At 33.4% G+C, this 14,893-nt stretch overlaps 3 protein-coding genes across 3 annotated transcripts in view; 1 reads left to right on the top strand and 2 right to left on the bottom strand.

Annotated features, from left to right (window-relative positions):
- Nucleotides 1-658: 658 nt before the first annotated feature.
- Nucleotides 659-4,871, top strand: LOC120330128 (alpha-(1,3)-fucosyltransferase 7-like). The gene is made up of 6 exons (XM_039396967.2): nt 659-969; nt 1,376-1,474; nt 2,218-2,291; nt 2,490-2,609; nt 3,074-3,598; nt 3,941-4,871. Exons 1-6 carry the CDS (start codon nt 736-738, stop codon nt 4,209-4,211), a joined length of 1,323 nt encoding a protein of 440 aa, XP_039252901.2. The 5' UTR covers nt 659-735; the 3' UTR covers nt 4,212-4,871.
- Nucleotides 4,872-4,945: 74 nt separating this feature from the next.
- Nucleotides 4,946-8,587, bottom strand: LOC120330129 (uncharacterized). Its single transcript, XM_039396970.2, has one exon. It carries the CDS (start codon nt 8,327-8,329, stop codon nt 7,181-7,183), a length of 1,149 nt encoding a protein of 382 aa, XP_039252904.2. The 5' UTR covers nt 8,330-8,587; the 3' UTR covers nt 4,946-7,180.
- Nucleotides 8,588-14,116: 5,529 nt separating this feature from the next.
- Nucleotides 14,117-14,893, bottom strand: part of LOC120330347 (uncharacterized) — a 53,940-nt gene continuing 53,163 nt past the window's right edge. Inside the window, exons 93-94 of the mRNA XM_039397254.2 lie at nt 14,684-14,862; nt 14,117-14,247 (exon numbers count right to left, since the gene is read on the bottom strand). Of these exons, the coding sequence (XP_039253188.2) occupies nt 14,135-14,247; nt 14,684-14,862 (292 nt within the window). The 3' untranslated portion in view covers nt 14,117-14,134. The remainder of the gene's footprint in view (nt 14,248-14,683; nt 14,863-14,893) is intronic.

Genomic DNA, 14,893 nt, shown 5'->3' with positions numbered 1-14,893 from the left:
TAACACATATTTGTCGCTGCTCATAACAGTTTGCTTCGAAGCATTTTACCTTAAATCCCGAACTTAAATGAATTCCGACTGGCCAAGATCACACAAGTTTAGATGTCTGATAAAATATGACGTATAGAATTGCTAATAAAGAAATTGAAGTAATTTGAGACTATAACATATATCCGCGTGAGTCTCATTCAATATAGGAACGTAGTCTATAATTCATAACCAACCTTATTTCGCGTCTAAAACCTGATTTTTTTCAATGTACGTCACGTAAAATTTCCCTAATTCCTATACTTTGAAAGCGTGTAAATTAAACCTCAATTCATCTTCAAGTGTGATCGGGCAATGCGAATTTTTTTATATTAAAAAGACCAGTAAAATGTCCACACAAATTTAAAAACACCCGCCAAAACTTGTTCTTTCAGCTTTATCTAGTCGTAGGTAGATATCTAAAAAGTTTGATTATTATTGTCTAGTATTGAACAAAGGTATAATATGAAATAAACAAAAACTCAAATCCCTAACTAAAATAAAATAGCAAATATTATTCGAATTAGAAGTACCATGAGAAACGTTTAATTTTCACTGGAATAGTAAATAGTGTTGCCTGGGGCGTTGGTCTTGCTTAACAGGGTTTGATTTCACCGATTAGCCTAGCCGATTCGGCTTGCGGTTGTGCAATATGATGGTTGTTGAATAGGTAGATAGAGGATAACTTCGAACAAAAATCCCAAATTGATGGCAAGAAACGAAATTTGGATTAGCTTTGTATTTTTTTTGACAACAGGATGTTATATTTTTCTACACAGTAAGCTGACGTCACAAGTGATAAAAGAGATAAGAGTTCAAAACATGAGCGATACAATGAAACGAAAGTTTGCAGATGATAATTTAGCACATAATCCTAAATTAACTATGAAACAAAATGAAATGCTACAACAGATTTTAACTCGAGCAAAGAACAAGACGAAAGTGAGTAAATGATAATGACTTCGAGTCATACATGATGCAATCACATCCTATCATGGTGATAGAAATGTATTCGCGATAGTTCCGAGTACGCTTCGATGTACAGGTTCTCGAGTTCTTAACACAAATACTTTTAATGAATTGCAATATCTCCAATTATCACCTACTCATTGAAATTCATTTTTTTACATTACAAAAAATAATAGATTCTGAGTTAAACTATCAATTACTCAAATAACCAATGAGAGATAAGTCCTGCAAGAGCACGATACCTTACAAGTCAATTTTAAGTAGTAATATTTTAAGAAGTAATACTCTGTCATCACTCTGTTGGGTATATACATTGCACTTCTATCGCGTCATGTTACTTTACTCTAGTATTGTTTTATCACGAGTATACGTTTTTCAGTATATTCTTGAATGGCACGGGAGAAAACATGTAATGGATTACAAAAATTTGCCTCCCGAGATTTGTGGAAAATGCATAATCACGCAAAATAGGAGCATGGTAAAAAAATCTTGATTTTTAATTATTGTATGTAAATTGCTAACGTCAGAATATTAGATTTTGTGCATATTCTCAATGGTTTCTAAATAGTTTCTCAGTTTAAATGTGGTAAATTGAATATTCATTTTTTCAATGCCGTGTTTGATAGCAATTCGTAAATAGGCAATATCAATTTGATAAAAGTTATGATATATGTTATCAACACGATGGAATGGTTGGTGCACTGAAATGATATCTGCTTTCAGTCTTTGTCTATAAGTTACCTGGCGCACTGAATGGTAGAGGCATTTCAAATGTCCGATTGCAGATTTACTCTATTTGATATTTTCCGAATTTAGGCTGCCGTTTCAAACAGCATAGCATATAGTTCTTATTTGAGGGAATAAATGTTCAATAATAATAAAACCAAAATACAAAAATAATTGCAAAAAATTACTACCTATACGTCAGCGAAATTTGGATATTCTGTGTCTCGTATGGGAAAGGCACAGTAAAACAGAAAGTTCGAGTAAATGAGATTGTTGTTATAAATTTTAAAACTTTAAATGTATAGTAAAAAAAAGTTTGCAACAACCTAATATCAAAAAACTCAAATCACTTTTATGGGCAGCGATCAAGAGGGATTGCAGGCTGTTCTAATCAGGCCTAAACCAACTATCCATAGCATATTTAAAGCTTTCGTGTCCTTGGTGATATAGTTTAGTTTCATATTGATCGTATTACAAATGGTCATTATATTTCAGATATACCACCCGGACACAGGCGCAGTTATCTTCTTTTATAATCATTTCAATTCTTCGGACAATCCCATTATTAGGTAAGTCTAAAAGAGTTTATAAAATAAGCAGTATACCATAATATACTGGTCTGATTACCCAAAACAAATCAGCGAAATGTAGGTTTGTGCAATAAAGAAACTACGTTTGTTCGCGTGAAATCCCGTTCATCTATTTATATAGTATGCTTAGCGTAGCGAATATTCCTAAACCCTTATGTGCTCCATTAAATTTACCAGACGGACTGATCAGCTACACGTTTGGTACACTGCAGAGTCACCAGCATCAATATACACAATGCGAAATATGTATTTGAAAAAGGAAAACAGATATCGTTTTAATATAACACAGACATATAGGTGAGTGTGTAAAGTATTTTTTTGATTAAATTCGACACAATTGTGTTCTTTAAAGCTGTAACTCATAAAGAGGCAAAAGTGGGATTTTTGACTTGAAGGAATCATTACGAGAAAACCATGTTTTTATTTGTTTTATTTTAGTTTATTTGCTACCTCGCAATTTACCACACCTACTTGGTTTCCACGTCCTTTAATATGCACTTCATCCAATTTCAATTTTTTCATAATAAATCCATCTCTCAACCTAATTTTTGTTAAGTTAAGTTATAACAATATGTTAAAGGTTTACATGTATAAGATCGTGACAATTACCGAAAATATTTGCATTTGCTCGTTCTATGGTATCAATAGCATTTATAGTTTTTGGTATATAGCCTCATTTATATTCTGGGGGAGATTTCTTCACTTCAAAGAGTGTTTCATAACATTTTATTGAGCGAATAATAACGAAAAATTCTTTTCAGGAGAGATTCGGGCATTTACCATCCATACGGATCATTGAATCAAATTTTGAAAGACAAAATGGATAGAAAAGAACACGAAAATATTTCAAAATTATTAGTTAATAAAACTGATATTGCAGTTGCCGTTGTATCAAACTGCGACAGCACTCCGGGCGCTGCAGTACGAAAAGAGCTGATCGAGAAAATGATAGAATTTGGATTGGAAGTGGATACTTTTGGAAAATGTTTTGATAATATTAAAACAGAGAAGCACCATGATTTTGAAAGTTCTCTTCAAAAATATAAATTTTATCTGGCTTTTGAAAACGCATATCACTGTCGAGATTATATTACAGAAAAGTTCTTCATAAATGGTTTAAGAGCCGGTATACTTCCAATAGTATGGGGAGCAAAGAAAGACGACTATGAAGCCGTAGCACCTACAGATTCATTCATATTTGTAGAGGACTTTTCTTCAATTAAAAGCTTTGTAGAATACATAAAGTTTTTGGATTCAAATGATAACGAGTATTTAAAATATTTCAAGTAAGTGGGTTTCTGAACCACGTTTTATATTCATTTTCAATCCTAACCACGATTAGAGACAGTTAGATCACAACGGTAAGCCTTATCTCCTATTTTGCGGTTTAGGTTCTAAATTTAAACCATATGAACTACGTCGTCCATTCTAAACACAATCAATTGATAAGTCATATTTAATCGGGTAATTATCTACAGATTCAGCAACTCAGTCAGTTCGAATATGATAGTTTCATTTATCCTTGGTCATAGCAAGAAGTAATATACTACGAAAATTAAATGATTTCCTAAAAGAAACGTATGTTCTGATATACAAAATGAATACTTTTCATTTAAAAAAACTTTTAGATGGATTGAAAGGGGAGTATTGTCACTGCCAATGCACGGAAGGCAAACTAGATTATGTCAGTTATGTCGTCAAATTCACGGAATTAATGTTGAAGATATTTATGATCCTTCGTACAATGCAACAAACCCCGAACGACCGGTGTTCACCGAAAAAATTGCACGACGGGAAGTTCGTGATCTTCGGACATGGCTTTACGAAACCGAAAATAAAGAATGTTTTCAACATCGAAAGACAAGCATCAAACGAATGTTGAATTTCACTGATTTTTAAAACTCGATTACTACGCAGAAACTAGCTTAAACCTCAATCAAGAGCATGCAAGAGGTTCCTCGAGTATCTCAAGGGATTCAAAAAGCGAAACGGTATCTATTTGCACTCAACGAATAGCATAGAAAATAGCCCTCATTTGCACATTCACCATTACTATTATACTACTTCAAACAAGAGAGCAACGCTTAAATATATGGACACGAAATGCTAATAATTACAGCAAAGACCCAAGCCTAACATTTTTTTCAAAGCCCTTTTCCCAAGCGCCCACGTTTTTTTAGACAAATATTGTGTTCATTTCATATATATTGATACCGGAACAGCCTTGAAATCGGAGAAGTGTGCCTGCCCATGCCATGTTTAGTTAAGAAATACCGACTTTAAATTTCCATCGGAGATAAGAAAGTTTATGGGGTTATTTGATTAACGGCAAAGGTGCTCACGTATCCTTGTCTATTTTTTCGTTTATTCGTGTTTTCTAGAATGTATTTTATTGACTTTCTTAGTTTCTTCTTTCTTAGTCGAACGTAACTTTGAAAAAATACAGAAGTAACAGCATTTAATGACTTTTTTAGTTAATGAGAAGTTGGCATTGTTTTTGTTCTTTAGTTGCGAAAGAAGGCGACTTTTGCTCCCACAAAGAGACAAACAATTATTACTCTTCGTATCCAATGATATAGGTATGTGTCAAATAGGATTGAATTATTCAAAAAAAAAATTTGAAACAGTAGAAACAAATAATTCTCAATAAGTACTTCATGAAGAAAGTATTATTATTTTTGCTCAGCTTTTTATATTCTTATACAATTGACCGCCGGGGGCTTCTGAACTCTAATGTTCTATTCATTTAAAACATTTGTCAGAAGCATTCTGCTGTACTTGCTATATTGCGACAACGTTACAACCCGGACAATAAAGCAAAAATGAAATGAAAAATCTTTGACATCATTCAATTGTATATATACAATTCACCAGAAAAGACTTTCTAGATAAAGCAAGAATGAAATGAAAAATCTTTGACATCATTCAATTGTATATATACAATTCACCAGAAAAGACTTTCTAGATAAAGCAAGAATGAAATGAAAAATCTTTGACATCATTCAATTGTATATATACAATTCACCAGAAAAGACTTTCTAAATAAAGCAAGAATGAAATGAAAAATCTTTGACATCATTCAATTGTATATATACAATTCACCAGAAAAGACTTTCTAGAAACTTGTGTTTTAAAATCACTGTATCGTTTTCATGAGGAATTGTATTTTTTTTTGGTTATATATTTTATGTTTCCGCAATTTTACGAGCCCTTGTTCTACTTATTATTCTTTACATTTAAGATTAAAACAAATTTTATTTGTCTATTTTTGATACCTTATACTTCGTTCGCAATGGAAGTTGTATAAGGTCGTCCGAATACCTACTAATGTTGTTCGATAACATCTTCAATGGCGGTGGTATGCCCACAATCTATTAAATATCTAAAACGCACTCTTAATCGCGACGCATCTTGTACACCACTAAAGTAAACTTATATTATACCACAGCATAAATTTAGGTTGTTATAATATTTATATTGTTGAAAATTCAGCAGCTCGACTGCGTTGTGTTTGGGCCAGGCACGAGTGTACCAACAATTGCATTCGACACGACTAACAGCCATCCGCATTTCTAATTTTGTATTTCTCAACCTTTTTGACCGCGGGCCATTTCCGAAGCAAATACAGTTGCGGCGGATTCACGCAACCAGAAGTGAGTTAACGTTGCTCCTATATAGATTTTTTATTTAGGTCATTTCGAAAAGGAAATAATGTCAAAGCAAGGCCCCGCACTCACTCAGAATCCAATCACTAGAAGAGACTCATCCCTGTTCGTCTCATGGCGGCACCACACTTTGACTTTTTTCAAAGAGCTGGGGTTTAGAACTTTTAAGCACAATACACACCCAAGTAATTTTATTCTTCATGTACTTGCTCGTGTAATTTTCACGTACACAGGATGTCTCAAAAATAAGTATTTTGATTTCCTTTCCAGGGACTCATCATGGAGCTTTCATTTCTTCAGGAGATATAGTAAGAATGAGTAGTAAAAGTGAGCTATTGTTTGTACTTACTTTTGAGACACCCTGTATACATATATATTTATTTGAAAAATAAAGACATTTGTAACGAAATTAGTAGAAACACATTGAATTTGAATTGGAGTCAAATCACATATATATATATCGTTACCTCAGGACGATTTTTTTAAAATTAACCAAGTATTATTGTATAATTTAGCTTTTTTTTCGGAATGCGTGGTTTTATTTTACATCGTAAAAACGGTAAGTAACACCGAGCTATGAAATTCCATAGGTGTTTTTAAGTATATGTGCGCTTCACACTATCAAATATGCAAGAAAAACAATATTGAGTATCAGAATAAGACTATTACAACTTCAGAGAAAAATATAGGTAATATATATCGATAAAATTATAAAAAAAAAGTAAAAAGTTGTGACAATGTGGTCAAAATGAAAAATGTTTATAAATATAAATCGCATTACGTACTTTTGAAAGTAAATGTCAATATGCCGAAAAATTAAAGCATAATAAGCCACAGAAATGACTACTAAAAAGCTGATGGACACTGATGTATATATATATATATATATAAAGTTTGAACGTCCAGAAATGCTTTCTTGTTGAATAATGCACCGATTTCATATTGTCGACTATTTTTTCCAACATAAATATATCAGTACTACCCGGAATTCAAATCCGTAACTGCTATACTTGGTTATCCAAATATGAGCGGTTGATGGAATAGGACCTTATGGCGAGGGACATTTTTAACTCATGCATGGCTTCGAAGCTTATTGTCCCAAATAAGGAATATTTTCGTAACAGCTATTAGATTGGGTTACGTTATCGATGCCGTGTAACGTACAGTATAATCACGATTATTGTGACGTTAGATTCATACAATTCATGCACACTCGTCAGTTTCTGTTGACGAACCCGGAACTTTTTTATTATTATGCCCGCATAATACTGTTAAGATGCGTCTGTGACTACCAAAAGTCATCAACATACAAAATACATTTATTAGGATGCTGACGTCATACAACGTCACACCAACTGAAATTGGAAGACCGACTGGTACAGTGACGTAATTAACGACGAGCATGGAAGTGACATCTGATGCTACTGCCACGCATGTACTGATCACAGAACGACGAATCATTTTTTCAACTTTGTTTAGATGTTGTCCATTAGGTGTGCAGAAGCGAAACAAAGGTATCGTATTTTCTGGATGATCTGAGGAATCATGTTTTGCTGCGAAGTCGCTTTTTGAAGTTGTATTTTTTGTTATTGGGTAAATAAACAATCCTAGTAGAGCAAATTGAAAGAGAAATAACGAGGCAGATACAAGAGCATAATATACTTCATAATTTACCCCTTCTTTTATTATGCAACCATGAGGCCCGGCTCTATACATCATCGGTGCTGTGATGATGCATGTTAGCACAGCTGCTACAATGCATAGCAAAATCATGGAAATCCAGCTTAAATAATTCGCACAATTTCCCGTTAATTTTCTTATTTTGGGGTTGGTGTAGATCGTTCGCTGTCTTAGCCATAAAAATACATAGACTGTTCCCAAACACATTGTATATGAAATTCCGGTAATGTCTATAATTGCCTCACATAACTCCGAAGAATCACTTCTTCGTGGTACTTCAATTACCACTTGTGCCCACGCAAACCGAACTACAATGGACGTAACAGATACTACACAGAAGACATATAAATTTCGACCGTTAAGCCATGGTGTTCCACCCTTTCTCTCAAATTTTTTAGCTTTGTATCCATACATAATCATAGACACCAGTATCCATATTGTAACAACGAGGAGAATGCCTTCGATAATTTGGCAAACTGTCAACCATATCTCGACTTCATAATGTTCCACTACTGTTGGTGCACTTGAGTTTAATTTTGTTAAATTAGTCAAAGCCGTAGTATTCATTTTCGTATTATTCACTGCTGAATACAAACTATAATTTAGTACCGTTTTAAAACTAATAGTATTAGCTGCAACTGCTTCAAGAATCGTGCCATTGGAATTCTCCATCACGTTGGGCAATTTTAATAGAAATATTATTACGCGCACTGGAAAGAGTTTCCCTGTTAATGATATTAAAATTGAAAAAGGTAATTGTAGACAATCGCTGATTGAAATAAGAAAACCAGATATAATTGTCAGACTCAAAAAGATTAATCGTACTGTAAGTTCCCCAGACAATGCTTCCAACAATCGCCACTAATCGCACGCCAAGATTTCGAATCAAACGATCGCCCATCTATATATATGAAATAAGAAGTTACTTTTTTGCCACTATTGGTGGCGTTGTAGGAAGACTTCAATAGACATGCTTACAGTCGAATTGATAGCGGTTGTCCTACCAAGCTTCAATTCTTTTTATGACCCTGGTTATTATAACTCAACTCGTCCGTGCAGCAAAAATTTAATTCTTGAGATTATTCACTAAGCTGGCAACCCTACTGCTCTATTGAAGACAATTTCAAATGACTGAATGCGGAGTTTAAACTTTTATTCCTGCAATCTACTTCTTAAATAATAACAGGAAGTTACGTCACCTGGCTGAATTTAAAAGAAATAATTACCGAAGTACAAAATCCGCAACCGCTTACTCACACCATTATTATGTGCGTTCCGCACGTAACTTAATGAGGTCCAATGATCAATTAAAATTACTAACAATACACTCCGCATGATGGGTTTTGTACGCAAGTTCCCGGAAGGTTGAGACGCTAACATCAGATTATCCTTGATTCCTTATTCTCCGTGCTTCTGAGTTAATGGTTTTAGAGAGTATTTTTTGTTATTTTAAAACCTTTGGTTGTGTACAAGCTGGATTGTCCATAATGCAGCTTCAGTCACTTGTTCAACACTTTTCCCTTTATGCCAACTCATTCCAACACTCGCCACTGTCTTTCTGATTGTATTGATTTCCATACAGTATTTTAAACGTGAATAATATCAGGTAGTTTCATTTTAAATCCAGACATTTTTTAGTACAGGAGTTCAAAGTCTACAATAAATATAGACATTTATATCCATATTGAAAGGTTTAACAAATGAACTTCAAACAGTATAAGCAACAGTATAAACGTGTTTGAAAATCGGCTCAAGCTATATATAACAAGGTTGCCACCTCACCATCGCTCTTGTTGTTGAAAAAAAATTAATTAATAATATAAATCAAATTGATGCTGTGAATTCAGCACCTTACACGATTTTCGTAAGCTGTGCAAAGAGTTAGAACAAACGTCTTTACTATCAATGTTTCACTAACTTGATTTTACGTATCATGTTTCTGAACATCTGTTTCTGACAAAAGAGACATTTGTTTGTAAGCTTTTGAAAAGCAACTAACCTTCAGTAAATCATATCGCAACTGAAAATTTCTAGCGCGTTCAGTATCTGGTCATTGCTAGGGGGACATAAAACATACTACTGCAATATATACTTATGGCCGACAAAATGTCGAACCTTAGCACAGAAGGAGATGTGAATATAATTGGAGAACTATACTGATATTTCCGGTCAATTATTTCACGTTCACTTCGGTCGAAATAAGTATGCTCCGATTCCGATTCATCTAGATTCTAGACAACTGACCTACCTATGTCTATTCTTGATATCCCATTGTTTCAATCGTATTTATTTATTTTCTTACGTTTATTTGCAATATCAAGATCAGAAATCATTCATACAAAGAGATCGCTCTAAAGCATCGAGTAATAATTACATGCAATATTACATCAACAAAAAATGGTAAGTAATTTTTCATGTTGCATGTAGATTATTAATGTAATGTCATCAATAAGTCATAACCTATATGTGAAATATGTAGTCAACTATTTGAGATATATTTGAAATCTAATAAGTGAATATTCGTTAAAAAATGAGAGAGAAAAATCACAACACTATCTCTGGGAGACCTGTACAACGATGTGTCGATTTCATGTACAATTTCAATGGAAGAAAAAGGGTTCATGATACAATAGGATACCAACACTTCATTAATAATTACTATAGTGTTCAAGTGTACGATTTTTTAAACTGTTATTTAGCTTTAACACTGCGACGTAAAGATGAAAAACTATGATTAGCTAAATACGAACGAGAGAACGAAAGAAAAACGCAAAAGAAAAAAAACGACAAAAATGCTTCTTTGGTTGATTATGCTGGCTCTGTAAATCTTTGTTTCTTTTTGGTAATTCTTCGCATCGTTATTATTACGCTTTAGCAACAAATTTAAGGAAGCTGAAATAAAATAACATTAATATTAAATATCTATAGATATGTTTTATATATGATTATTTGCGATTATAATATGATAAACAATCGAAATTCATTTATTTAACATAATTATGTAGAAGCTAAATGAAGAATAACAAGATGTTAAACTAGAGATAAAACACGCCATGACGTCTTATTTTCATTCACTTTACAATACTAATTAATTTATCAACCCATCAATTGGTTCGTAAAAGAAAAGATAAAACATAATTAGACTACATTGGGAATTTGATATACTTCATCAAGCTATTCCACAACACCCACCGCGGATTTCACTGGTTACATATCATATACATGACAACAATGCGTGTCCCTTAGAGACAACGTACGAAGCTGAATATTTTAAAATTCAGGAACTAATAGTCGATCTTACAAACATAATTACAATGTTATGATTAGTTTACCTCTATATCATCTTCGTCACCGTACAGATATGATGGATCAAATCTCCCAGTCGCTGGACGTCTCACTCTGGGAGTTTGGTAGCTCACATTCATAATGGACTTGGGTCCTGTGCGGCCATCAGGAGTTACATAGCTAATTTCGAAAGTTGCAGAGTGACCTGCAAAAACGCAATTTAAAAATGCTTATTTTCGTACTGAAACAAACTTTGAATGCGAAGGTATATTCTTCAACGTTCAAAAATAAAAATCCAAGTGACACAGAACGTTGAATGATAGAATGCTGGCAACACTTGTGGTAATATTAAAGTTATTGTGATTCAATAATTCTTGATTGCTAACGGTATTCTGTATATACAAATTTATTCAAATGATCAACGGCCAAATTTTGAAATCAAAGAATATTTTGCCTGATCAGAGTTTAGAAAAAATAGTAGCAATACGAAACGATGCTATGGTAATTTAGCCCAACAAAGGCATTCCTAATTTGCATGGTTTAGTGTGGAAAAACGTTTTCAGATAACTTATCCGCATGAAATAAAGTAATCTTGTCTATCGTTAGCATTTGTATTAAATTAAATTAAGACACAAAGAGATTCTGTAGGGTAAAAACAAAAAGTGTTATAAATATCCTTTTCGAATACAGCAAACATTATGTGTAAAGTTTCAAATATATAGTTACAATGAAGAAGAATTACCTTGCGAGATACTTGGCACGTGAATAGACGGCTCATACACAATCTTTGTTTCTGATTCCGACAATTCGGTATATTCATATTTGACAGTGTAGTGCAATATTGGCTGAAGAAACAAATTTTATGGTAACTTCTAGATCTGATCTTCAATTTACAACCATATACCTTCATTTATTCTCCCACTGTAAACTTATCAATATTGGTTTGTAACAATTGTGGTCGTTGTGAAATCAACAGACAGATTGTATGGAAACATTGGCCAGAAAATACAATCTGTCCAGACACAAAAATCCACTAGTAACGCAATACTTGACTAGAAATACGGCGGGAACAATATTTCAAACCATCCATTTTTTAACATAAAACTGCTTCACCATTATTTGAAATTAAGTTTTCTGTTTCCCTCCCTGCTTTAAATCAAAAATTTTTGTTACTTACCACTGTTGGCGGGTTCCATCTAATAACAAATCCAGTTTCATCTGGAATTCTCTGGATTTCCTGAAGGGGCAAAAGTTGTTGTCTGATAACGCTCCTTTGTGGAGTATTCACATTTACTTTCATTTCGCTTTTTGCATCACCTGTTTAATAAATTTTTTTTTTAAACAATATACAATGACTTAGGTACTAAAACAAATCAGGTAGAAAGGATTAACGATTCGATGATGTCAAGATTTTGGCTTCGTTTTTTTGGTATGCCAAGTCACCCATTATACACAGAAGAAACAAACATAACGCACAGTCATTTCATTGATTATTTTTAATTTTTGCGCTTAACTCAACAAAAGTTACGGTACAATGAAAATATGTTATACGACCCTACTGATATCTCTAGTACGATCTACCCCATAGATTACCAGAATGTATAAATAATCAATATACACACCTTTGTAAGCGATAACTATAACATTATATGCGATTCCTGGTTCAAGGTACTCGATCAGTGCAGTTGTACTTTGGTCTCCAGGAATTAATCTAACACCATCACTTGTATATGCAATATCTGTACTTTTCTTGTATTTTACTACATACTCTATAATTTAGAAAAACAAAAAAAACTTTAGAGAAAAAAAATAGGAACGACAACGGCTTAGTGAAAGAATGTATATATCTGAATCATTCTCTCTCATTGGGATGCAAACTATATTTTTTATTATGAAAATATTTGAAAAACATCTTTTGGAGAATATTTAATATTAAATTACGATTGAGGGACAAGTTAAATTATAGACATTAGTATGGTGAATCAAGCAGATAGTTCCGAGTAAACCCTCTTTAAAATTTGTGACAATATCACAACAATTACGCGGCGTAATAATGTTTCATTATGTGAGTCAAGTCACATCATATCGTTAATACATGTACACAAATGCACAGTTTTATCATTTCGAAAAATTAAGTTATCAAAATTTGAGTGATAATGGGAAGATCGAAAAATACGATAATCAATCTATTACTTACTGTCAACCCTTGTCACAGGAATAAGTTCGATCTCAATTTCATTTGGTCTTCTCTTTAAATAAAATCTTCGAACCCTGAAGTAAATGTTCAATTAAGTAAATGTACAAAGTTAAAACTAGCGCTCAATTGAAATTCAATGAATCCCAATTTTCGAATAATTCTATTTGAAAAGAATGTTATAATTGTTTATATCATTAGGATATCAAGTTATACTTTATACAACATCTCTTTTTAATATAATTTGACAGTATCTTCAAGTTAGTTACCCGTTATCTTCAAAGGGTAACTTTACATCGATAATATCAATCATTCATAAACTTACAATCGCTGTCCGGTAGCATAAGTATTTTCTCTTCTGTGTGTTATTTGTTGTCCAGTTAAAGTCGTACTTGGATCAGCAGGAATTCTTATTTGGATGGGAGAACTACTGATGTCATTTTTCACACCATATATGTAAATAATGTAATCGATGCCGGGTGGGAGGTTCCGCAATTGGTAACTGAAAAAGAATATCACAATATATTTGAGAATGTTCTCAAAGAACCGTTTTACAGCGTTTATTGGTTAGGTTGAATCCTACTCAGCTGTCATCCCATATTGAAAAATCTTAAAATATATCTGGGACCACCACCTCGAACTAGGAGTCGAACAAAAGAAACTATAGAAATGACAGTTGTCTACCTTGTAGTATATGGACTTATATTGTCTTCTTCAAACAGAATTTCGCTGCTACCCAACCTCCTGACTTCAATTCTCCAGTGGTCAACATTGGTTGGATCACCAGTCCAAGTAACAGTCCATGTTCCACTTTGTTCAACTCTAGAGATTTGACTTTCTGCTTTCTGAATGGAAGAATGAAAAATGTCGTGATAATTAGATCTCGATTACAAAACTGACTAGAAAATTTTTCCCCTCATTATAATTTTCTTGTATCAAGATTTAAATTTTTCAGCTTTTCGAATTTGTATTTACATAATCAAAACAATCTTTCACTATTATTTTTTAATATAAACAAAAAAGAAACTTGCCAATATCCACAGCTGTAATTTAACTGGATCAGATAGTTTGTCTCCAATCATCGTCTGAATAGAGAACTCGTATCGCACATCTGCATGAACAACAAAGCAATAAAAATCATCATAGGCCCTTACAGCGTGAGAAAAGACAACAGTGCTTTGAATATTTGATAACGAAGTCACGATTATAATATATTATCGAAAAAGAAAGAAATAGGATAGGATTTACATGTTTATCCCGAGGGAGAGGGAAGGGATAAGACGGGTATGGGATTAGTTAGTTATTTGTTTTCGAAAGCATGGACTTGATGGTGGAAAGAAGTCGTAACTGACCAGCGCTTACATAAACCACCCTACGGCAGCGAGGAGTCCAGTAATCCTCTCATTGAATTCGAAACCTGCGAGCCCTCTGGAATCTTGTTTATTCATAAGACTATAGGCTGTGATACCAGGTTAGAGATTTTGAGTTAAAATATTAATACTGGATGTTGACAAACACAAGTAGTCATCATTATTAAAATTCCTCACCCGGCTGCACATTATTGATAGTAAAGTCAGACTGATCAGGTAGTAGAACTGTGGGTTGTATTAGATCTGGTCCGGGTGGTGACACTTGTCTGACTTGCACGAGATAACCTGTGACGTACTCAGGAAGAAGAGGCCATCGGATTACTATCACCTTCGGAGAAGTCTGCTGAAAGTAGATTCTGGAAGGATATAAAATAAAAAAGATTACGC

Source organism: Styela clava, chromosome 12 (assembly GCF_964204865.1).
Source record: "Styela clava chromosome 12, kaStyClav1.hap1.2, whole genome shotgun sequence".
Taxonomy (NCBI): Eukaryota; Metazoa; Chordata; class Ascidiacea; order Stolidobranchia; family Styelidae; genus Styela; species Styela clava.
The sequence above is the reverse complement of the archived record's forward strand: the minus strand, read 5'-3'. Positions and strand labels throughout refer to the sequence as shown.

Excerpts from the sequence above, each read along its gene's own strand:
- LOC120330128 (XM_039396967.2), top strand. The coding sequence starts at position 736 with ATGGCAAGAAACGAAATTTGGATTAGCTTTGTATTTTTTTTGACAACA. Across the intron at positions 2,292-2,489 it reads TCGGACAATCCCATTATTAG|ACGGACTGATCAGCTACACG; the intron begins GTAAGTCTAAAA and ends TAAATTTACCAG. Across the intron at positions 2,610-3,073 it reads AATATAACACAGACATATAG|GAGAGATTCGGGCATTTACC; the intron begins GTGAGTGTGTAA and ends AATTCTTTTCAG.
- LOC120330129 (XM_039396970.2), bottom strand. The coding sequence starts at position 8,329 with ATGGAGAATTCCAATGGCACGATTCTTGAAGCAGTTGCAGCTAATACT.